Source organism: Ambystoma mexicanum, chromosome 6p, assembly GCF_040938575.1.
Source record: "Ambystoma mexicanum isolate Mex_15411 chromosome 6p, UKY_AmexF1_1, whole genome shotgun sequence".
Classification (NCBI taxonomy): Eukaryota; Metazoa; Chordata; class Amphibia; order Caudata; family Ambystomatidae; genus Ambystoma; species Ambystoma mexicanum.
Genome location: NC_090935.1, coordinates 1052415204 through 1052440541, shown reverse-complemented (window position 1 = coordinate 1052440541; position 25338 = coordinate 1052415204). Strand labels below are relative to the sequence as shown.

The 25338-nt window shown below is 43.3% G+C and overlaps 1 protein-coding gene across 1 annotated transcript; it reads left to right on the top strand.

The window, feature by feature from the left end:
- The first annotated feature begins 8186 nt into the window (after nt 1-8186).
- CKS2 (CDC28 protein kinase regulatory subunit 2) lies at nt 8187-20059 on the top strand. The gene is made up of 3 exons (XM_069625656.1): nt 8187-8375; nt 18536-18663; nt 19874-20059. Exons 1-3 carry the CDS (start codon nt 8317-8319, stop codon nt 19921-19923), a joined length of 237 nt encoding a protein of 78 aa, XP_069481757.1. The 5' UTR covers nt 8187-8316; the 3' UTR covers nt 19924-20059.
- Nucleotides 20060-25338: the final 5279 nt, after the last annotated feature.

Genomic DNA, 25338 nt, shown 5'->3' with positions numbered 1-25338 from the left:
AATAAAAGACATTACTCAAGCTGTGATCCCATTGATTCCCAAAACTATCCTTTTAGGAGTCCCGATCCCGTGCTCCTACCCAAGAATGGACAGAGAGGCTGCCCTAATAACCCAACTCTTGCTGGTGGCTAAGATCACTGTGGCTCGCACCTGGAAATCGGCCGATTCCCCCCTGATGATGCTCTCGTGGACTGAGCTCTGGGACATTTTGATTGCAGAGAAAGTCACAGCGGCCAAGGCGGGCATTCTTCACCGATTCTCGAACATTTGAGCGCCTTTCCTGGATTACGACCGAAATTTCCCGGCACTGACATACAAACCGTGCCTAATTGCGAGGGCCCTGCACTTGGACCGAGAAGGGTGGGTGCCAGGTCATGCTCAGCCGGACTGAGAGTGAAAGTTCCTCCAAGGGACAACAGGGGAAGGAGGTGGGAAATGTTGAATACCCTAAACTGGAGGGTATGCGTTGTATTTGGTTGTTAATCTTATGTTCTCCTGTGTGTTGTTTAAAAATAAACATTTTTTTTTTTAAACGTGGCGCCCCCACTGACTTCAAATGAAAATGCAAGACGGTGGGAATGGCTAAAAAGCATCCTTCCTACCCAAGGAACAGAAATAAAAACGATTCCTCAAGATACTGTGCTGGAACACCAGAGGCCATGCACATGTACTATCACAAGATGGATCGTTAAATACTCTTTGGGCTATGACATTTTTCTGTTACAAGAAACTTGGTTGGTTTTTGCTGTCCACATAGATGGGTTTCAAATATACCAACAACTCAAAAAGGCCTTTGTGGGCGTCCTTATGGCGGTCTCATCATTTGTATGATACATGACTTAAAATCCTCAATTATACAGCCTAAAGGCAGTAATGGAAATGTCCTAGCAGTAGAGATTAAATACATTAAAGAAGACATGGGGGAATCTTCCTAGTGTTAAATTTCTAAGACCCGTCAGGAACATGTAATACTGAGGACACATTTTCCTATATTGATTAATTTGTGCTGAATGGACTGGGGAATAGAATCATGATGCAATACTATTGTGAGGCGACTTTGAAGAGTCGTGTGCAAAGTATGAAAACGTGTCTTGCAATAAAATGCTAATAAGCAGGGTAAACAGTGGATTTCCTAAATGAGGGAGTGGGAATTGACTCTTATGAATGGCCGAGTTAAAGACGACTGCCCAGGGAGGGCCACATAGAGAAATGGACGTAGGTGGGCCACTTTAGACTACTTGTTTGGCAGCAGCGCCCTTTTGGAAAGAGTGGCAGAGATGGCTATATAGTGATTATAGTGACCACGCAATTATTTCTGTGACCGTCAGAATGGGCGTTAAAGTTATCAACCCTACCTATGATGGCAGGTTGCAGCACAATCGGGCAGGGAATCGCATATTTTGGTCTCTGGCTAATATAAATAAGGCGTCAGATGCTTTAGCTCATGCCACCCTATATCAAATGTCTACCCTCAGATGCTCTTACGACAAATGAATTGAAAGAATGGTTGAAAAAAGAGGCCCATAGGGAGGGTGCCTGTAAAGGTAAGAGATCTGTTGCAGTGGACAAAGAATATACAAATGTATTTGACATGGTAATCAGGGATGCCAAGAGGGCCGTGAGAAGAGAATTAAGGAGACTAAGGAACAGGTATGGGACTCCATAAGAGAGGTTAAAGGGGATTAAGAAGGCCAAAAGTGGCTACAGAAACTGTGTCAGGCGCTGAAAGTTGTCCATAAAAACGTGCAGTGGCAGCGTAAACTAGGGGTCCTGAGGAGCAGGAATATGCAATCTATTTGGCAAATACTATCCTCTGCAAAGGGCAACAAATCTAAGTTAATAGTAAATCCTGTGAAAGAGGAGGAGTTGGTAAAACATGTAGGAAAGACAAGTGAAAATACTGAATTATTACCCCCGTGTAGATCATAGCGTAGCAAAACAGTGGCCTCTTCCTGACGCAGGAGGATATTATGTCTGTCATCGAGAAGCTGAAGTCTTCTAAAGACCTAGGACGGAATGGCTTGGCGAATGCTATTTTAAAAAGGGACCCAGCAGGATGAGCAAAGTTACTCGTGTTGCTATTTGAAAAAGTCTGTACCAAAATATTATTCTAACATCATGGCAGCAGTCTATATTGGTAGCCATTTTTAGGAAGGGGGATAGATCCCTATCTGATAATTATAGACTGTTGTCTATGTTAGATGTTACTGGAAAGTTGTTTGCCTCCCTTGTATTAAAGGAACTTCAAACTTGGGTGGAGACAAATGAAATATTGTATACTTTTCAGACGGGCCTTCAGCCTGGTTCATCCACTGTGCATGTCATAAGACTCCTCGAAAGGTTGATAAATGGGGCCAATACAATAGCCAGAGCCTCACAATATGTGATATTTGTCAACTTCCATTCAGCGTTCGATCGAGTTAGATGTATGATACTCTGGAAGAAATTAGCAACGGATAAGAATGGATGAAACAGATAGAATGGATGTAGTGGGTGGAATCGACATTATGTGGAGGGATGGAATGGACCGATTAGATGGAATGGGTGGTGGCTGGAATGGATGGAATAGACTGAATGGGTGGAATGGAGGAAATGGATGGCATGGATGAAGTTGGTGGAATGGAAGAACAAGATTGAGTGGATGAAATGGAGAAATCGAGGGAATTAATGGAGTACTCAGTTAGAACTGTGAACATTAGCCTGCGTCAGACCCTGACAGGACTGTGAGAGTTGGCCTGAGTCGCTTCTGGGTGGAGATGCGAATGTTGGCATGTCCCACACTTGGGTGGAGCTGCGGACATTAGTCTGAGTCGTATCTGGATAGAAATATGAATGTAAATGTTAACACGTGTATCAATGTGTACCCTGCCTTCCTGTTCGCATGCTGTTGCTATATTGCTATATATCTGTATGCCCTCCCTGTCGCTGTAAGCCCAGCCCCCCGTCTCTATGTGTCCGTGTGTCGCTATGTTCCCTGCCATCCTGTTCACGTGCATGGTCTCGGGCGCTTTAAAGATAATCATATCACATTACTACGCTCACTCTCTACTATACACCATCACTCAACTAGAACACAGCTATACCCCTGATTAATTCGGCCTAGCTGTTCACATACGAATACTACCCCACGAACACCTCATCACCCTAATAAAACATAGCTAGCCGAGCACATTCCGGCCTAGTCACTCACATATGCATTCTTCAGGCCTAACGCAGCCAGAGCTCAGTCTGGGTGTCCACCCACCAGACTGCACACATCCAACTTATATCTCCAGCACCACACCTAACGCTAGGATGCAGCTACCACCAGGCAATTACATCAGCTGCACACATATCTGATGCACCCTATGACACTATCTCTCTATACTGACCAGAACTACGGTTCCCGAAGGCCATTCAACCAACCAGCGCTTTGAGGTTGTACCAATGATATATAGAGCGCTATATAAATGCCAAGTAACATAACATAACAGAGTTGGGATGCCCACGGGGTTGCTATTTATAATCCAACTCCTACATGCTAACACGCTAGCCTGAGTTTGCCTAGACAATGAGGGCTATGTCTTCCAAGATAACAGTGAACAGGGGAGTCAAGCAAGGTTGTGTGCTGGCTCCCCTGTTGTTTAACCTGTATCTGGCAGACGTGCCATCAGGTCTATTAGATAAAGCTTGCTGCCCCCCAAAAGTGGATATGTGTAGAGTCGCTAGCATCTTATATGCAGGTGACTTGGTGATATTCGATCACACCTACAGGGTCACGAGGAGCATGTTAAACGAACTGGAGCTCTATGTAGTAAGAAACAAGCTGGAAATAAATCTAACCAAGAGCATGCTCATGACGGGCTGTAGACGGGGCTGTAGACGGGGAAAGTAAATAGATTAGGACACTGTCTGGTAGCATAGACTAAATTAGCAGCTATGTATACCTGGGCCTGGAAATCAGTTCTGCAAGGGATTACCTCCATATACAGGAGACAAAAAGCAGAAGGGCTCAGCAGCTCGCATATTTGTTTGCTAGGCAGATGGCAGGATACATACACCATAGAGGGTTTTGGACCATATACAGCTATACAGGCAGTGCTTTTTCCCAACAGTGCTATATGGTTTAGAGGCACTGACTATGGGTGATGCATCTTGGCTAAACCTACTGGAAGACTTCTATTGGCAGAACATTCTAAATGTGCCCCCCTCAATGCCAATGGAGTACTTAAGGTTGGAGTTAGGCTTGATTTCCGTAAGTGACCAACTGCTGAGAGGGAGAGGTGAGCTCTATATCAAATCCAAGTCTGCCCCGGTCTGCCCTTTGTTGATGACAATAGGGACAAGTAATTTTATTGAATACAGAAACCGGGGCAGAAACTTTGAAGATTTGAATATGGAGTTCTTTAAAAGTATAAACGGGGTTCCACATTTTGGCGACGGAAAAAACAATGAAGCCCGCAAAGAATCCTTTCAAAGAAGGGCTGGTCTATGGAAAGGAATAAAAATTGCACCCATTTAGCCAACTTGAAGAATTATAAATACACAGCGAATGTGACCCATAGATATCTAAAAACTCAGCTTTAACTACTTTGGAGTCCTAGCCCAGCAGTTCTTAATCTAATGTTGTTACTATGCACTAATTAACTCTATTTGGTAAACATTCAGAGGCCTCAGCTAAAAATCCCCATGGAGTTGAGATATTGTCGAATGTGTAAGTCACCAAATAACCCAGAGACTGCAAAGCACGTGTTTACTGAGTGTAGGAAATCAGAGACGGTATACATGCGTATTTTTGAATAAATGTGTCCATAGCTACGAGAAGATTAAGTCCGGAGACTTTTGGAATTAATGTCTCTACTCGGGGTCTGACTCCTTGCACGTCGCATTTTATAGAATATGGCTGTGGGCAGTAAAATAACTGAAAGCATGAATTTAGAAGTGTGATTGGGAATGTCTTCATGTGTGAGTGTGTGTATGATCTTGGAATATTATAAATTCCTTTTTCTCTATCTACCATCAGTATGCACACTAAGTAGATAGTATTAAGCAATGTATTTTCTTAACAAATGATGAAATGAAAGTAATGATGTCTTCTGTTTTTTTACTGGTGTTGTTTTAAGTAAATATTTATTAAATTGATCAGTGTGAGTATTTATGGACAACACGAGAAGATGAAATGGAGTTATAATCGGGATGGGAAAATTGAAGTTAAAACAAATGGAAATTGTAGTTTCTTTTATGGAATTGTTAGTAATTATTGTAATTGAAATTGGATGAATTTGTTATGTTTTTAGATTTGTTGAAGTTCTTAATGCACTAAATACCAACATAAATAATTAAATTTAAACAAGCAAAAAATGAGCCACAAGTCTTGACCTAGAATTCAGATTTTCCATAATAACGTAAAGGAAATTCATGATTCTATTAAAGACATGTAGGCAAAGTATTATCCCAAACATGCAATTGGTTAACGGACTGTTTAGGGAAAAGCGAGCATGCTAGGCGAGGCAGAACTGAAGATGAAATGGGGCATGTCAGTGCTACGTTTTCAGGATTGTGATTGCCAGTCCTAGAAAACGAAAGGAAGTCTGGTTCTATGTTTGTATTGCCTCTTGCAAGTGTGTAAGTCAATCCAGCAGGATCATGATGACGTGCAGACTTCTAGCCATCAGGGTCAGGAGGAAATGTTTCTTCAGTCCAGCTTCGGAGCATGTTGAGTTTGCAGTTATGATGTTACTTCTTGTTGCCAAGGCAGAGCAGCGAAAGTAAGAGGAGCCGAGGTGGAACCGGTTATGGAACACCAAGGAGCAGGATTAGTGCTTATGGCCATGTGGTGTAGAAGTACAGAGCATTCGAGTTGAAACTACAAAAAAGCCCACTTTCACTGAATTTGTAGTGTATGTGTTTGGTGCACATTGTTTAAAGTGGTTTTGATGTTTTTGCTGCTTGAGAAGACTTGAGAAAGCATAATATTTTACTGCTGTGTCTTTTAGAATCATGACTTCCTTTACATTAGTATAGAAAATCTGCATTATGCAGTAGTATTGTCACAGTTTACCAAAGGCTCGGGAGCAGGACTGGTGTGAAAACATAACTTATATCTCAAGGAAAATAATTGCTTATAGAATATATGACTAGTCCTTTCCTGTTATTGCAACCTTAGTCTTAGTTGCTCCAATTCCCTCCACCCGACTATACCAGATTATTCTTATTGGCCTGATTAGGTCATTGACCAATGATGCATTTATTTGAAACTGTTGGAAATACCCTTTAGTGCAAAAGAACTTCTGTCACCTTTTACAGGAATGTGAGGGATTGCAAGCTAAAGAACACACGTTTTTTTGGGAAATGTATTAATTGCCCATTCATGATAAAATATCATCAATTTTGGTTGTGTTGCCTGGCAAGACAACAAGCAGGAATGGTGTCAGGGCCTTTCAACCTTTTCAAAAGAAAGGGGCCTCGAGCCTCAGGGGGCACCCCAGCAATTGCCCCCATATTGCCAGTCAGCAGTCTAATAACACATTTCTCCCTATGCTCTTCTCAATGGCGCAATCCTGGTATGTGACACATTTAATATTCTCTATGTAATTTTGCATTACTGTCTGGAATGTTCATACCAATGTTTTATTTTCATTGGAGATGTAATTCCCAAAACTTTGTTTTCTTATTCTGTCAATACGATTTTAATATGTGTGCAATTTATTTATACATTTAAGCAGCCTTGAGAACGACTGAAGGGTCGAAACATGCGTCGGCTGACCATCTTAATAAATCACTTGCTTACAAAATAAGTATTCCTAGCTATTCAGCTGGCATTCACTGTTTCAGCTTGCTGCTGGCTCATGGTAATTGACAGCTATTAACCTTATCTTTATCTACAGTATAACGTATGCCGCCCATGGGTGACTCAGACATATTTCCACTGTAAGCAAGTGGGGAAGTGGGGGCAACCATCATATTTAAATGGACCCCAAGACATCTTCAGCTGGGCCTGAGAGGTTTTGCTTATCCTTGTCTTTATAACAATATGGACACGTATTCGAAAAGCTTTGCATAGTTTAAAACCGTTGAACGTGTTAATTTAATGTATTTTAAATAGACCTTGATGCTATGAAATATTTCCAAGATTGCAATTAATTCAATCTTTTCATTGTTTTGTATTAAGAAGTGTGAAATGTTTGTTTTATAACTTTAGCAAGATTTTTAGTAATACAAAATAGATCCCACAGACATTTTGGGGGGAGAAGGGAGGACCGGAAATTCCGCAGTAGTTGCCCTTGCCCATAATTGTTTCGATGATAACACGCGTGTTATAACGCTCTTTCTGACACAACAACGTTCTTGTATAGGAGGACCCCGTCTAATTACCAGGCAGGATGCGTTCCACAGAAACGTTTATTGGAGGGGTAAAATATAGTAGAGAAGGGCGGGACACATCTAAAGCTAAAATTACTAAAGATTTAGCGATTCCCCAAAGAACATTATATACGAAGTTTACAGCGGAACTCAATAAACGTTGCGTGCGCTATTACTCGACAACCCAAATGCATCTTGCCTTCACTAACCACGAGTGTTACTTTCGGTGATTAATTTTCTCATTAAATGTTTTAAATCACGCATGCTTGCGGCGTGGTGGGCGTTTTTAAGAGTGCATTGGCCAATCATGTAACAGTAGACTGTGATCATAGAGTTGAAAAGACTCCTTAAACAGCACGCTCCCTCTTTTTGCTGGTACAGACGAATCAGCTGGTTATTTTGTAGGCCGGATATCCCCGTTGGAGACAAATTTAAATAGAGGTCAAAACCTTTGTTTAGTGAAATTGTTTCTTTTGGAAAAAAATTGCGATAGATTTAAGCATTTTATATTTCGATTAGTGTGTTATGGTGCGTTGTTTTTAATAACTGTACCAAACATCTAACGTGCCGCCTCCCATTTTAATATGGCTTCTATGTTTACTACTTTCTGTAACTTTCTCATTGCCAGTCCCTTTTCTGTGTTCATAAACTGGCTCATTTTGCACACGTCCCCCTAGCCGTTATTGCAGTTGGACGTTCCAAAACGTCATCTTTCTCACACACCTTGCCAACAGAATTTCTATTGGCCGAGGGCAGGTAATGTTGTTGGACATCCGTGTGACGCCATTGGCCCAGAAGGAATAGGGCGGGAGGCTACCGACTGCCAATCGGCTACGAGCTACTCCGTTCAAATCGGGATTTCCAGAAAGAAGAAAAAAAGTTCGCAGCCGCTGGCTAGTCGGTTTTCAAGCCCGGAGAGCAGCACCCGCCAGGCCCTGGATAACGGACCGAGAGTAGCTTCTCGCCGCTGGCAACATGTCACACAAGAATATCTACTACTCCGACAAGTATACGGACGAACGCTTTGAATACAGGTAGTCATCCAAATCCGCGCGTGGTACCGCGGGGAAGCTAACTGTAAATCTAGGTTAAGGCCGTGCAGAGTGATTTATTGCCAGAACCGTGGTAACCGCGCGCTTGATGTCGCACTGGAGCGGCCACCCACATACATTTTGTCACCGGTCGGTAGTCCCCGAGGCCTCGGCGCGAGCGCTGTAATCCTGTGGCGGGAGCACGAGCCTGCGTTCTGGCAATCGCTCGCTCCTCCTGAGGAAATGGCGGCCTGCGAGCACTCTTCTTGGCAGGTTCAAGCAGTTCAACGGCTGCCGGGGCGCACGACATAACTTGTTTTGGGTGCAGTGTACAAGTGGTGGGTTTGTAGCTGGTTCAGTCGCGTAGTGCAGGGACTCAACATTACCTCAATCCTCTGTATATTACTTGCAGTGCAGAACTCGTAGCTTCCACGGCCTATTCCAGAAGCACTCTTTTTGCATGGCAGTAGTTGCTAGAGATCTGTCAAATACCTGTGCACATCAAGTGGGGCTGGGTCCTGTTTCCAGTTGGGTTTCCTCTTTTGTTGTATTTAAACTTTTGAACAAGTGTCTTGGTCTCGTATCTGAGCATTCGAGTGTAAGGTTTAAATACATCGCCCTGTGCCCTATCATAGTTATAGGGCTTTTGATCCGAGGTAGCTCCCTCATACCATCAAGCTTACTTTTTCGTATGGAAACGTAATAGATGGGATGGTTCCATTGGCAAGTTCCATCAGGGCGGGCACATGATGCCTGGAGGAGACGATGAAAAGAATATACCTGTTGCTGGCATGCAAGCTCCATGTTTCTGATCACGTTTGTCTTTGTGGCGTTGTGAAACACCAACTCCAATGCAAAATATTGTGTGTAACCCACTTCAATATTTGAGTTGTCGGTGACGTAGTATTTAGGGAGTATAGAATGTTTTTCTTTTTGAGGGTACCAGTTCTTTTACCCCAAACATGTCCAAAAGCCAACTAAAGACAAAAGGGGCACGCGTGACTCTCAACATATACTATAGTTGAATAGCTAGTGATTGGTGGACCAGTTGGTAATAAAGCAATGACAGAACATAAACCAGGGCCAGGATAGACTTGATAGAGTAGTTAAGGATAGTATGTGTGAAACGTGCTGTGGGTAATTTGTGAGTAAGCATGGGTGCTCTTTCAAGGTTGAGGCGCTGGTGTTTAAGAGAACATTTGAAGGAGTGACTAGAAGTTTTGACTTGTTGAGAAAGAATGTTTCATTGCAATGGGGCATGGTGGAGGGCACACAGTGATTGAGGTGAGAACCAATTGATTTTAGCGTTGGCTAAACGCAAGGAATTAAACACAAGGGTTCCATGTGTTAATATCCCTGCAAAAATATTGCGATACAAAAATATCATATTTTTGCAGCAATGTTGAGCCATGGACCCTGGCCAACCCACCCACGCTACCACAAATTCCCCCCTCCTCACCCCCACAAAATATTTCCTATGGTGAGACAAACAACCATATGTACGGCGATATTTTTGGTGCGGATAATATGTAGGGATACCAACACAAGTAGAAGAACTTGAAGGAATAAGGGTATTAAGAGAATGTGACAGGGAGACTATTTTATTTTTACATTTGTATAGCCCACAAAGCAGCCCTTGGGCATCGTGGCACTGTTACAAGGAGGTATATAGGTTACTTAGTTGCAGAGGAGATAAAGCATCGGTTCGTGGGCTTACAGTAGAACCTGTTACATATGTTAACAGATTAGATTTGTGACATATAGCGGTGTACGTGGTTCGGGAGGTTACAGGCGAACCTGGTACATCCAGAGTACAATTTTACACAAGGAGGAAATTAGAGGTATCCGGCTGGAAGCAGGTGTGTGGGTTAGTTGAACAGCCTGGTTTCGAGGGCTTTATGGAAAGCGAGATGTGAGGGTTCATTCCGGAGGGTGGGTGGCAGTGTGCTCCATTGTCTTGCAGCAATGAACGGGAAGCTGGCACTGCCCGCTTTGGTGTGTTTGACACACTGGATGTTTTGGTTGGAGTAGGGTAGTGGGTTCTGTGAATTTAGCAACCAATGTACATAGTGATAACTTGGTGAAATGGGACACACATCCAGGGTACATAGCTGCTTATCCTACTAGCGATACATTTAATATAGCTAGTTCGTTGGAGGTAACGGCTTATGATCCTCCAAATGAGTGAGTGTGCAGAGTGGTGAAAAGTCTGGAAACCATTAAATATTGATTAGATCAGGAGGGGGTCATTGGACGCAGGGAGATGGTGAGGACTTAAGTTAAGCATGGAGCATTGACGTGCCATCAAATGACAGGTTAACATCTGCCCTTTGAAGAGCAGTTTCGGCCAAGTTTCTAAAATTTGCTGTTTGGTGAACTTTATAAATAACCTTCCCACTTGAATTAATGTACACTCCCCAGTGGAGTGGGGAGAGCATGTACTGATATTCAAGTCAAAGTATGAGAGGCAGTGAGTGGGTGGTCGGATTGTTTCAGAGCAGGTGAGAGTGGAGTAGGTTTATCCAACCCCAGTCTGCAGGTTGGCTTCTTTCTGGGGTATGTGTACCTCCCACATCTCCCCTGGCGTTCAGTCACTGGATGACTTTTTGTGTTGGATTCCCAGTAGGCATCCAGTTTTTCCATACCACTCCTGGCAATGTAGCCCCGAGTTACATCTGTAGGAACTACAATTTGTATGGGTTAGGTATGGTGCAGTGCCATCCTACCATCTCAAAGTCTTCACTGGAGTCCTGTTGCAATGAATCCGTAACAGGACCGCTGCAGGTTTCAGAAGGTTGGTTGTTGGGATAACACAGGCTACAACGAAATGTGGAGCGTCTTCAGAGACAACTGATTTACCTATAACGCTTTTTTGTTTAGTTTCAATAATAGTTAATTGTGTCCATTATCCTACCATAAGGAGGTAACAGTACTATTTAACAGATCTGGGTATCTGGAATACACTAGTGCAACCCATTCATCATACAGTTAGTGCACAACATATCTATTTATGACCCAGAGAAGATGGCAGTTTTCAGTGCAACAATACAGTAGGTGGTTAAATCATAAAGATAACCAACAATGCTACAAATAGGTGCGTGTATTCGCTACGTCGCTAGAAATGAAATGTATGCCAGGTTTATTGTTGGGATATGAAAAGATGGCAATGGGGGATAGAATGAGAAGAGCAGGGATGTAGTATAGAAGGTTGTATAAAGGCAATGGCGGGTGCTAGGTGGGAGACTGCGGTGGTTGTGGGGTGTAGGGATGTTACGGTATACTGTTAAAGATACCGTGAACCACTTAATTCAACAATAATAACCGTCACATTGTTTATCTGTATACCGTTCATTCCGTTAAGTGTGCTTTTCAATCTGATTTGTAAAGGCTGCAGTAAGCAAGTGCTGTGCAGTCTTGGTCTTGCAGTGTTGGATGTGTCGTCTGCCAAGTAGTTTCAGTTGGAGCAATTTTTAAATGCCATTCCATAAACCACACGTGCCTGACACAAAATCAATGTTAGCAATAGGAAGAATAAATACAGTGCCAAGAAGGAAAAGGGTTTATTTTGGGTTGGCGGCTTTGAGGTTTATATATTTATAATGGCTAAAGTTTTCTGAATATGACAATGGGGGATTTCCCTGGTTCCATCATTGAATTTACATATAATAAGTCACACTGCAAAATTTACTCATCTCTGTGGGTATTCCCTGCTGCCATACCAAGGTGTAACATGTCTGTAATTACTGAACACCAATTGGCCCGCAAATAAACTAAAGGCTGTAACGTAAAGAGAGAGTGCGTGTTCGTGTTTATGCGCACAATCGTATACTACCATCAGACTCCATTGATCTGTGGCATGCAGGTTATCAAAATGGCAACATGTTCATCTTCACCAGTAGCCAGTGGGGGGGGGGGGCTAAAAGCCTAAATGACCACTTAAGAAAAACCATTTCAGTTTGCTTTGCCAGTCGCAGCAGGGCTCCCCCGCCCCTCCTCCTCTCCACACATGTGTTTGAGTTTGGTGGAAGCAAGGGGTGGCATTTCAGTGGAAAGTATATTGAAAAGCCCTAATCTGGCCCTGGGTGCCTGGTTTTGTTTGTGATGATAAATCTGACAATGTATGACCTTTTAGAAAATATTTGTTAAGATTAGTTAACTCCACCTGCTATACGACGATAACCATGATATACCGTCATTTGGCAAGAAGTTTATTGTACTGTCATAAAACTAATACCGTGACACCCCTAGTGGGGTGGGGGAGGTGAATTGAGACTTGTAGTGATTGGCATGACCACGTTGTAGTTTTAGAGGCGCCGGTACATTTTGTTAGATACACTTTGAGTCTGTGGTTGGTACATGGTTTTGTGAATGGTGGGGTCCGTTGTACTCGCCACCTGGTATGCCCCAAAGTTAAGCTTCTGCGTAATTAGCGTGAAGAGGCACGGATTGTGCTGACAGCCCAGTGCATGTTGTGGTATGGCAGGAAATGTTCTCTAGAAATCCACGTGGGGCAGTGGGGGTTATTTTACAGAGGCTTGCGCAAGTCTGCTTTTTGGCAATTGTCCATTAACCTGAGTTGCAAGCGGGTTTGTCTGCTAGAAGTTTCCAGGTATCTGAAGTGGTGTTGTGGAGGGTCTCGGCTAAGTATTTTTTTTCCTAAATTATAGGCCTGATGGTTTGAGTTCCTGTAGTACTCTTTTTATTTTGTTTTTATAGTTTACCTTTTCTGTACAAACTAAAAGGGCCAGTGGTTGTATGCAAAACATTTTTTTTGTTAAAACAGTATTTTAATATCATCTTTGCTCGTTTCCATGCTTCAGCTGTTTTGTGAGTTATGGGTTTTTGTATTTGCATTAAATTTTATATAGCGTTTTACGCCAAGCGCCATACATTACAACAAAATTACAATAGGAGCATGAATATCAAACTAGAATGTATGCACAATCGATTAGCTGAGGACGAGGGATGAGAGAAATGGAGGAAAAGTAAGAAGGTAGTGAAAGGAGGGTCAGGAAGGATGATGAAGATGAGATTTTAAGGAGGGCTAGGATATGGACAGCTAGAGTTCCAATGTAGGGGGCAAGGAGCTGAAAGGATCGGGAAGGGGGACGGGTTGGAGGAGGAATAGGTCAGCAGAACTGAGAGGGAGTATAGAAAGAGGAGGGTGGAGAGATGGGGAGGGGCAAGGTCGTGAAGAGATTTAAAAACTAGGCAGAGTACGTTGAATTTAAGTTGGGAATGAAGGGGAAGCCAGCCAAGAGAAGAGAGCAAGAGGAGACAGAAAGCAAAGAGTATTGATAGCAGTGATGGAGGGATTTGAGGGGAGCAGGATAAGAGGCAGGGAGGCCAAAGAGGAGAGCAGAACAGTATACTAGAAGGGCATGGAAGGTGAGGGAAGAAAACGAGCTTTTTATTATTATGGGAGTTGATGTTGCTATGGAGAGTTCTGCTGGAGGCCTTTCACGGTGTCTTGTTAGTGCATCTCCTTACTGGAGCAGCGACCGAGTCTGGAACTTTATAATGTCTCGTTTTGTATAGCGCTACAAGCCCGCAGGCATCTGAGCGCGAGTGATAACAGTTGATATTATTATCCTACTGCGTGGTACTCAGTTTATTGACCTTGGAAGGATGAAAGGTTGAGTTGGCCGTACCGGGATTCGAACCTGCATCAGAAGGCTGCACACAGATGTCAGAAACAGGCGCTCAGCTCGTTATGCTATCTGACCGGCACTTTGTGTGTGATTACTACTCTAGCATCTGCCAAACGGTCAAATGCAAACCCATAAACTTGATTATAGGGCATTGAATGGAAATTGAACTGCCATCCACACCAAATGTGATGCTTGCAGCAAAGCTGGTCCCGCTGGGATGGTAAGCATGGTCTTGGCATGGTCATAGGCAACTTTAGAACATTGAAGATTACTGTTGTTCGTTAGGTTAAAATGGCAGCCAAGTTTGTTTAGTGGGCAGGTGCTAGCTAGACTGCCTTTTTATTCGTTTGAGCAAATTGAGGTTGTTTATGCCGAGCCTGTGTGCATTGGAATTATCTAGTCCAAGGATAAATAGCATGACATAATTTTGCACAATACCTATATTCTGCCCACCTGCGTAGATATCCTACTAGAGAGCACAACCATATCCATTGCTTGTTGCGTTCGTGGATGGTGTTGGAAAGTAGTGCAAGGTTTGAGATTAGAATTGGGTTCGCAGGAGCTAAGAGCAGCTCCTGGGTATGCGGCCTTAACCAGTGACGAAGCTACCACTGGGGAATGAGGAACTAGTAGTGTTCCACAAATCTAACTTCCACATAAGATGCCAACATGACCCTTTTTGTCCATTATTTTCGACCCCCTTATGCTTTTTCTAATTTGGCATCAAGCACCCGTTCCAAGGGCTGGAACTGGTGGCAACGGTATGGCTGCCCAAGTTACAGGCACTCCGTTCTCCATTTGCTGAGGCCTAAACCATTCAAAGATCGCTTCCATGGTAAGTGAAGGTGTGGTTCCGTACAGAGCCCCTCTTCCCTTTCCATGGTGGCCTTTGATAGCCGAGAGGAGGAAGAAGCAGCAGCTGCAATTGCTTCTGCCGAAATGAGATGAGGGCGGGTGGGTTGATTAAAGGGTATGGGGGGCAGCGGGGTGAAACCAGCCACCCGGCAGCTTGGGACACAGGCAGAGATTGATGGTTTTAGTTTTGTTCCTAGCAAGAATGCCCTCAAATATTCATCTTACTGCCATAAGAGCAGTCTAGAATGTGTGATTTCAGTGTCACCCAGCCCTCGTAGGTGGATGTTTAAACCAGCTCTCCATACACTTCATATGAACATCAAAGATTAGCATGCTGTACACTCTAGTCTCATCATGGGAGGGTTAGGAACACCGCTTGCCCTCTTCTGATTAAGCTTATGTTTATACAGGTAGTTCTCGGTTCGAAGGAGATCTCTTTACATCTAAAACACACTTCCCGACTTTTTGTTGGAGGAAGTACAAACTTGTAGCTGTTATACATTCAAAAACACATTTCCCTTAGGATAGCCTTATAAGCACTTGTTCATATTGTAGACGCCTGTGTGCCCATTTACTTCAATTAGCAGCCTCTCTTGTCTTGTAAAAATTGCACGTGTGGGTTGTTAAGACTATGCTTTTATTACTTTGATGACGACCAATGCTACTCTGGTTATGACAGAAAATGCTCAGAAAATGCCAAACACTTGGGTGATTGGTGAGAGGCCATTTTTGCTAATTTATGGCACAGCGGTGGATATCAAGAAAGCTATAAACTGATTATCGGGCTTAAATTGCTTTTTATGTCTCAATGGTATCCATTTTTAGTTTTGGCTAATGCCACATGTAAGCCAAAACTATTGCATTATTGTACATCTTGGAGAGATGCTCTGATTATCCTTGTTACTCTAGTCCTATGCTTCCTCATCCCAGTACTTACCTCTATAGACCCCCTGCATCCATTCCAGGAACCCCATTTCAATTTCTTTTCTTCTGTCTAATACCCCCAATTAACTCAGCATCCCCAGTTACCAATTTCCAAGCCGGAGGATGGGGCAGTCCCAGGCAGGGAGAGAAAAGTGTTGTCAATACTGTGATGAGGAAGACTAGGAGTAGTGATTATCTCCATGTACCGGTACTTACTTCTGAGGCATACCAAAACACAGACAATGTGGAGAGGTCTACTTGAGACAGCAATGCTGCAATGCCATCAACATATTACAGCCCTCAAACGAGTAGACCCCGCCCACAGAAAACACACTCCCATCCAAGGAACCACCCCATGGGTGAATCCAGAAGCAACCGACAACCGTGCTGTGATCAGCCCAAGAAGCAGCCTTTGCAAAACTCCTAGGAAGCTGGCAACCAGCAGACGCGCCACGGATCCAGAGGTGAGACCCAACAGACGATGGACCGTGAGTTCGAAAAACACAGAACAAGGGACAGAGACGTGACGCCACCTTGGGGACACAGAGCAACACAAAGGCATCTGGGAGGACTTGTAGAAAGGAGGCAAAGAACAAACCCCGCTGCCCCAATGTACACGCTTAAGTGCCAGTAGGAATGATGCCCTGAGTAGGAGGAACTGGATGGAAGCAAACCCAGCTATGGTCACCCGAGCCAGAAAGCATACAAGAGACCCTGCAGCCAGGTCCAGGGTATCCAGCCGCAAGTCCTTGGAGCTGAGGACAGGGAGGCAGAGACACCACTTGTCCACCCCCTGACTGATGTGTGCTCCCACAGAGATTAGGCGCCCCTCTTCCCCCGGTAGCTGTCTGAGGGGGCATGTCAATGAGGGACCGATCCCCCTTGGGCCACAGACGCCAAGGCGGACAGGTCGGCTGTCCAGACTACTACCAGGGGCCTGAGGAATGGCACTAACTTCTTCTAGCAGGAACAATGGAGGTGCCCCCTGTGGGTCACAACTCTGGATCCAACTAAAACCCCAGAGTGGCCACGAAGATGCGACAGGAACCAGTCCGCCAGACAAGGACACCGAAGGCCTGGCATGTGAAGCCAGACTGCCGCGGCAACTGTACGGTTTATTCTGGGAGTCCAGGCTGTCCTCGGCCAGAGCCGTTCCCTAAGAGGGCACCAGAACACATGGGGAAGCAACACTGGGCACTCACCTGGAAGATCCCTCGCCCCGGACATGGCCCACAAAGGAAAGCTGTGCTCAACTGGAGCCCCTGCCTTGCAGGGAAACCAGGAGTGAGTCCCACGGGAGAGGAATAGAACCACTGCCGAAGGTCCTTCCAGGGGGGCAAGCAGGCGTCTCACCCGGAGGACAGATGTTTCTCGCCCCTCACCCACCCCTGTTTACCTGGGGATGCTGGGTAAATTAGCGGTATTATAGCTTGGAAGAAAAGATTTTCAGAAGGGGGTTCCAGGAATGGAGGCCGGGCCTCAAAGGTAAATACTGGTGAGGGACACACAGCCTGTATTTTGGTTATTTACCCAAAACACATTCTCCATCGGTCCCTTTTGAGTTTGCTTTAACAAGCCTACCAATTACACTTTGAGCTCCTACCTGTTTTTCCAAAAAGTGTTGTGGGAGTTAGACTTGAGTTGTCAGTGTACTTAATGTTTTGACTAGGTCTGCCAGCCTCCAGCCACTCCATAAGCACTATGCGTATCCTTCACTGAAGTCCTAAAGCCCGCATCGGCGCTACCAGCTCTACAGATAAGGGGTGTATCAGCCACTTTTACTCCCTAAAATAAAAATGAGCAAATACTGCCAAAAAAAGAAAAACATGGAGTGGAAACACTCCCAACAAAAAAATAAGAAACTGACACGTAGATCCTTGTGCCCCTGCTTTCAGCCATACAGCTCCATGTATATGTTTGGAACAGAAGTGCACGTGGTACCACAGGAAGAAACTACTAGTATTGGTGTCTGATCAGAAGAAATAAAAACGTATCCGTTAATGTGTGTGAATAACTAGGTGCAAAGGATTATTGCAAAAGCGTTTCCATTTTCCAGTTAAAACATTTGTTCTCGTTTATAAACTACTCCCATTGGGAGTAGGACTTGCATTTTTACTCCCCCCAAAAAAAATCTGTTAAACTTTAAAAAAAAAAGGGCAGTAAAATACCCCCACTTAATCTTATCTGGAGCACTGAGTGCAGTGCCTGGCAAATGCAGTTACCATGCCTATTACACACGCTGAAACTGTTAGCATTGTCAATTCTTGTTTAACACCTGCTTGTAGCTATTGATGGACCTGCTGGAGGAATGGCACACATTTTTACTGTTTCTTTGTTTCAGATGATCCAGGCCCCATCAGGAGTTTACTGCAAAATCCTTTTATGGCATGCTGCTTATTTTGTACATTGTTTCGATGGACATTCTGCAACTTGGAAGAAAAGTTTTGTGCCAAATGCCACTTTTAATAGGTCGATTTTTGTGTTCTAGTAAATAAGATGCGTCAGAAATCTGTAGAAAAACACGCAAGCAACCTTTTTTAGATCAAAACAAACATCCCCTTGTTTTTCAATATTAAGGGTGTTGATTTTGTGTCTTTCCTACTTCCAATTAGGTTATCTGATGGGATTGTTCCTTTTAATCGAGCAGTCATGCATGGGCACTTTTGCTGGGTGGTTATATTCTAAATACATGTCAGTCGTTTTGCTTCATTCAGCGTTTCATTGTTTTTTCAGGCACGTCATGTTACCTAAAGACCTGGCAAAACAAGTACCAAAAACCCATCTCATGACTGAAGAAGAATGGCGGAGACTTGGTGTCCAGCAGAGTCTTGGTTGGGTCCATTACATGATCCATGAGCCAGGTAATCGTTTTCGTGCCTCCAAAATTTAGCAGTGTCCTTTTTGGATCTAGTTGAATGTACTGGTTTCCAGACCAGTTTGAATAGTATTGATTTTTGGAGTTCCCGCTATCGAATAGCCCTTGCTGTTGAAGAAATATTTTTCTGGTCTGTATTTGTATGATGCCAATAATCAGATTGAAATTAGCATTTGTTGACCAGGAGCAAAAGGCAGCTCCTGGGTATCGGACAAACTGTTAAGCAGGAGCTAGCACAGCAAATTTTAACTTTGCGCACAATGCAGTCTCTAACCTTTGTTTGTTCTTTATTATCCTATATGCTTTGTGTTCTTCTCCTTATTGCACAGTCCATATCACATAGCTAGCCATCTTGCCCTGGGAATCAAATATAGCTCCTGGTAGCTGGTTTCAAGCTAACCAGGCTCCCATTGGCTTGTAACCAGAAGCTAAATGGCTCCCTTCTCCTGGCAATTTCGACCCCTGATTAATGTTTGATACTTGCTTGTTTTCCGGCATTTCAATATTTAACCCCTTAAACGCTGAACTCTATGACATTCTATGCAAATAGGACGAGCATACTCGTAAGCAAAAAAAAGTAGCTCTGGTGATGGGAGGCGGGCATTGAGTGTGTAGTAAGCAGCAGGACTCATTTAGAAGCTTGACTTGCTATGTCATCTCCTCCAGTGCAGCTTCTTAGCCATTCTAAACCGTGAGATAGAATAGCTGCACTTGTATTGATGCCAGTTTTTTGCGTCTATTTAATCCAAAATATGGCCTCACTTTGCACCTTTCTTTTGGCCTGTGATTTACACTAGTTGCGCAAGGCGTGCTCCACATTTGTGGAAGCTGGTGTAACGAAGCATTTTATGAATGTGTTCCATTAAGGAACAAGTATGATTAGAATTAGACCTAATGGGTTGTTGCAACTCTGTATGGCAAAGTAGTAACTTTTCTTTGTGTGTTTGAAACAATTACAGTTGATGCCAACGCACAATAGTGTAAATTGCCAGCAGGGACAATGAATGGATATTGATACTTTGTGTAAACGTAAAGTACAACTAATTCTGTTGTCCCCCACCACCCCATCGCTTCAGTTTGCTTGTTTATGCATGCGTGTTTTTCAAGAACTTACTTTTGTGTGCTACTTATATGATATAGTTGTTTGATAAAGTTGCCCTTATGTAGTTATTCATTTTTTTTTATTTTTATAACAGAGCCGCACATACTGTTATTTCGAAGACCTCTTCCAAAAGACCAACAATGAACTGCTTTCTGGAATCTTCACTTGAATATTTTGGGACTGTAACTTTGTATATATAGTAGTATTCAGTGAATACTTGATTACTGTACAAAAATTCCTCCATCCGGATCTGTGCATGAGCTGTATTCTTCACAGCAAAAAAGCTCAGTAACCTGTAGTTACAACTTGGCTGCTATTATAAAAAAAAAAGTTTGCTTTCTGTAGTCCAAGTACCTCGAATTCTTCCAAATCTTTGTTAATAAAGTTTTCATGTTACATGTATGTACTGATCCATTAGAGTGTAGTATGTTTTCAATTGACATTTTACAAAAGTTTAATTTATGGTTTAAGGATTTCAGATTGGACGTTTCATCTGCACAACTAGGTATGACTTTTTTTTTCTTCGATGGAAAGATTGGCCGCTTTTTAAAAATGGCCGTATTTTAATAAATGTTTGTCTTGACATCTAATGCACTTTGTTTTTGTTTTGGGCATACATCTTGTTTTGCATCTGAACCGAAAAAGCTGTCTAATCTGAGCATGATGCATAAAAACCAAATTCCGATCTGCCAAGAGTGTCTTGTGCTTTTGTGGTGTCTTGTAATTGCTTGCTTTTACACTCTGTAGATATTGCTTTTGCGGGGAGCGACATTGGGGACTAAGGTGGGGGGGCGACAGTTTAGAAAGAAGACAGCCGTGTTAGGAGCCGCTAGCATGGTTGGACTCTCTTGGCACAAAAACGGATCCAAAGGCGTGTATAAGAACCAATTGAACCAGTTTACCAGCCTTTTGCAATATCTAGATACATTACTGATGTTTTAGCTTTGCCTAAAAAGGGGGCATGGAGGCTGCAGGATTGTAATAGTATGTTAGCATTAGCAAAGGGGATGATGGGATTGTGGATTGTCCAACGTTTCTCTGGCCTCTTGCTACGAAAGGTTTCTGGGTAATACTAAACAAATGTTGGGACCAGGAGAAAAACGCCCATGCTTTATTTGGTTTTTAAGGGGCTGTCCTTCTAAAGGTAGAGTGACACTGTCAAGTATTAGCATGTGCACATGGTATGAGCAGTTCCTACATATGGGTGAGGGTGGGTTACCGCCCCAGCTATTTATACTGCAGAAGAGGGATGAGAAGTGTTCCTTATCTGGCAGTGTTGATTGACTTGTGCTCATGTATTTACAACCTTCCTAAGTTGGTAAGATTTCCGAGGAGAAATGTGAGAAGGCAATACAAGTATCCCTAAACTGTAGCTGCTGTGCCCTGTAAACACACAAGCAATGCAGCATTGGCCTCAGTCTCTTGCTAAACCCAGCTGGGAAATGTAAATGCTGTGGTCCATGCCAATAAATGTAATTCCCTGAAAATGTTAGTGGCGCTTGTGGGGGATGATCCGCCACTCTATAAATGCCTGGGCTACTCTGCAAGCCTGGCTTAGGTTTGTAGACTGCTGCTCTTAGTGCTTACAAGCATATGTTAATAGCGGGATTATCTGGGCTGCCAAGCTTCTGAAGGGAGCAGGTGGGGAAAGTCCCTAAGGAGCATGAACGGTTTGGGAAGTTGGAGCAGGTTAGAGGTGAATGAATGGTTGGTGCAGAGAATGGGTATCTTTTGTTGATGGGGAGTAGCTGCAAAGGAAGGCTGCGGGAGGGATGCGGTTAGTATGTTTAATAAAAGTACGGCCATGGGTCAAGAGCGGATGTGAAGTTGCAGATGTTTAGCACTGAGTGCCCATATGTAACAGAAGAGGTTGCTACAGTGATTTTTGCCAGTTTACAAATGTAAGGCCTCTAATAATCGAAACGGGCAAATTGTTTACTAGACCCTGCCGCAATGTGCATGGCCTCCAGGTGATCTAGCAGCACTGAAGGGATGGATCAGGCTAGCAGGGAGACTGCTAGATGGCTTTGGTGCAAACACACAGTACCCTGAGACTTGTGTGCATGTCTGTTTCTAGATCACTGAAGCCTGTAGTGCTGTGATGAGTTGGTGTGAAATGTAGGGTGGTTATAGTGGTGTTATGCATGGTCTGTTGTGAGATGTTTATTGCTACATGAGAGTGGCTTGGTTTTGTGTTTGTATTGTAATTGTGGCATGGGGATGATTCGTGCTAGGTTGGTTGAAGGACAATCTATGCATCAGTATGTCAGTATGCTAATGTTTCCTACTGGTTGTCTGTTACAGTCTCTATAGGGGAGCCCTTCGGGTGAGGTGGCCATTGTGAAGAGTTTAGTACCTTTCCGCCTTTGTCCTTTCTGTGTGTGGCTCTAAGTTTTTGGGGGGGGTGTGCAGTAGATGATACCGATCCTGTGGTATTGATGGGTGCAGGTCTGCCGTTGATCCAGTGTGCTGATCTATTTTCTATGGGTTTGCCAAAAACGCTTGGGAGCATGTTATCTGCAGTGCTTTCTGTTTAGCTGCTTATGTAGGGATGAGGGGCCTGAAGAGATCTTGGTCGTAGCTCGCTTAATGTGGGAGATGTGTGTAATGCAGGGTTGTCCAACTCCAAGGCTTCGAGGGCTGGAATCCTGACAGGTTTTTAGTATATCTCCAATAAATATGCATGAGAAATGGCGTACATGTGATGAATATTAATGAAGGGTATCCTGAAAATCCGACATGACTGCGTCCTTTGAAGCTGTACTGCCCTGGTGTAGTGTGAGGTTGGGTGAGGGTTAGGCCAACTTCCCTGCAGTCCTAATACTGATCTCTTGCAAACTTGTCACATGTCGGTTTCTCACGGCCACTGTCATAACTTGCTTTGGTGCTAAAAGATGCATTGTACATAAGTGCAACAAATCTCTGAATTGACCTACGAGGTCATCGGGAAGTCTGGAAATGCACTCTGTACCATACCTACATGCCAAAGGTTATAGGCGGCAAGAACCGTCGTTCATAAAAATGGCTACTTGAAATATGAGGACCACATGCAGCCTCAAACCTCAATCTTGCTCATGTGCTCTGCTCCATGGCCAGCTGTTAATTTTGGCTGCTAGGAAGCAAACTGCATTTGTCATGGTGCATTTGGCCAGGGAGCTAGAATCCCTGATTGCTTCTCCCAGAAGTTTACCCCAGTGTCTCCCACAAGCCTAAAACGCTTCTCGCACTGCCAGAGGCAAACATTAAATGCCTCCTGTTGTCATGAAGTGTTGTGATATCTTTGACAGTGGATGTGGCACAGTGCTCCTTTTGGATGAGGGAATGCATTGGTTTATCCCTTTTCATTATCCCAAATGAATTTTGTTTTTAAATAAGTGCAGTAGCCAAGTATAGGGAGAGAACCCCACCCTTAAATGGCCCTCTTTCCCAAATATATGCACTTCTTTTGGGGGGAGGGGGTTATGTTGTAAAATAGCACTTTGCTGCACTGAATGTGTGGTGAATATTCTGCAAAGAAATCACGGTACTGAGGGAACCAGGGGAGCATGCAGTTGCGGAAACCTTGTAGACTGGTCGTTCCTGGGGAGTTGTAATCAAGTAGGGTTGAAAGAGACGAGTCGGAAGCTGATTTATAGGAATAGCTTCCCGAGCTATCGGTTCAAGGTAAGATTTTGGCACACGTTCTTGCTGGTAACTTCAAGGCCCTAGCATTGGGGAATAATTGTGGCAAAACCATGTAACCTGGGTAAGAGTCTGCAAAATTGCTGTTGCTCCCTTGTTTAATAAGGTTGCACAAGAAAGAAGGCACTGACCTGCGTTTGGCACGAAATGTAGTTGGCAAATGATTGGGTGCTTAAGGTGTGTTGAGGAGCCAGGTCTCTGGTGTTGCCTTGATGTTGGAGAAGTCAGATTTCATTTTTTGTCTCAATTTTGTGGTGTATTGGAGGCTTTTTTGGAAATGTGGTTGCTTTTGGTATGGGGTGATTTTTCTTCGGGGACATTTGGCTCCATGGCCCTAAAGAGCTCTGGGTGACGGGAGTGCTTGGGAATGGTGTATTTTCTTGGCTAGTAGTCGGTGTAATGTTCTCCTTTCTGTTGTGTGTAGTAATCGTGCTGCCTTTGAATTTTGTTGGTAACGTAACTGCATGCCAAAATATATGCTGTTGGCAACATCTACTATTCATAAAACCAGGGATATGAAAGCCAGGGTATTACGTGGGATGGTGAGGTATGACTGAGCATGGGTGGTAGAAGCATTTAATTACTGTTACATTTATCGTTCTGCTGTTAGTCCCTCAATTTCTAGGTCCTTGACCACTTTTAAAGTTTACACAGATGGGATTGTTGTCTGTGGTGTTTGGTCCCTTTGTCCTCCCTTAAAATCTTTGTTGCAGCTAGCAAGGAGAGGGGGCTGGCGTTCTAATTAGTAAGGCATGGATTCTGGATTGAATTTCAATGTAGCACTAGTGACATATTTTTTTATTTGTGACTTGGTTTTTACGATCTTACACACTAAATATTAACAATTGCATCAAGCAATATGTATTTAACATAGTTTTAAGTCATTAATAAATAACCGATTCGCCAGACGATATTCATCTTTAACATTTGGAAATCTATATAGTATAACTTGCGTTAGGCAAGTATAAATATTCATCAAACAGTTCCCTACAATTCTAAAATGGTATCAAAAAAATAAAATGCTGCAATATATGACACTATAACATGGTTTAAAACCCCTGTATGAAAGTCTCTTAGCATCTCATGCACAGCTTTGATTGATAAAGTGAAGAAGTGCGATGGGACTTGATTGAAATTGTAAATACACCCAAGTTGATCAGGCGCAAATCGTTACCTAGTGTAATCTGTGCTTGTACACGCAATGTTTAAGGCAAGCAAATATTTAAATCTATATATAAGTATTTCCCTGGTGGGTTTAATATTTTGTAGAGTAAAATGAGCTTTAAAACATGTCTTCAATGATCTAATCTAAAGATGGTATCCCAAGTTCAATCCCAATGAAAACAAATGGTTTACAATTAGAAAGATGTGAAGATCTCTTCGTTAAATAGCCTTCCATTTTATCCAGCGCGGATGGCACTGGAAGATCAAGAATCTCCACCCAATAAAGTAAGGTGGGAATAATATTCCCTTTTTATTATAATAACTTATAAGGGGCTGGAAGGTAAATGTGCAGTATTTAACATGGATCATGCACGAATTGGCTTATCCTGTAACCTTTCCATATTTAGCCATTGCCTTTTTGCACAGAAGTAGAAAACCATGTGATTTGATATGTTCTTGAGCTTATCATTCAGGTACCGCTTAAACAGCCTTTTTCTCTTTGTGCTGACGATTACGCAAGATTTCCCTGCATTGATTGACGGCCCGTTATTACTAATAAACTGCCTTAATAGAACATGTCGCCCCAATTGGAATTACATCAGACCCATTGTCATCTGCAAATGCAAGTGCTCCTACTCTTAACTCATTTTTGGAAAAGATTGGGTACATTCCAGAGCGTCAAACTTGTCGGTTAAGTATAGGTTGAAGTTGCAG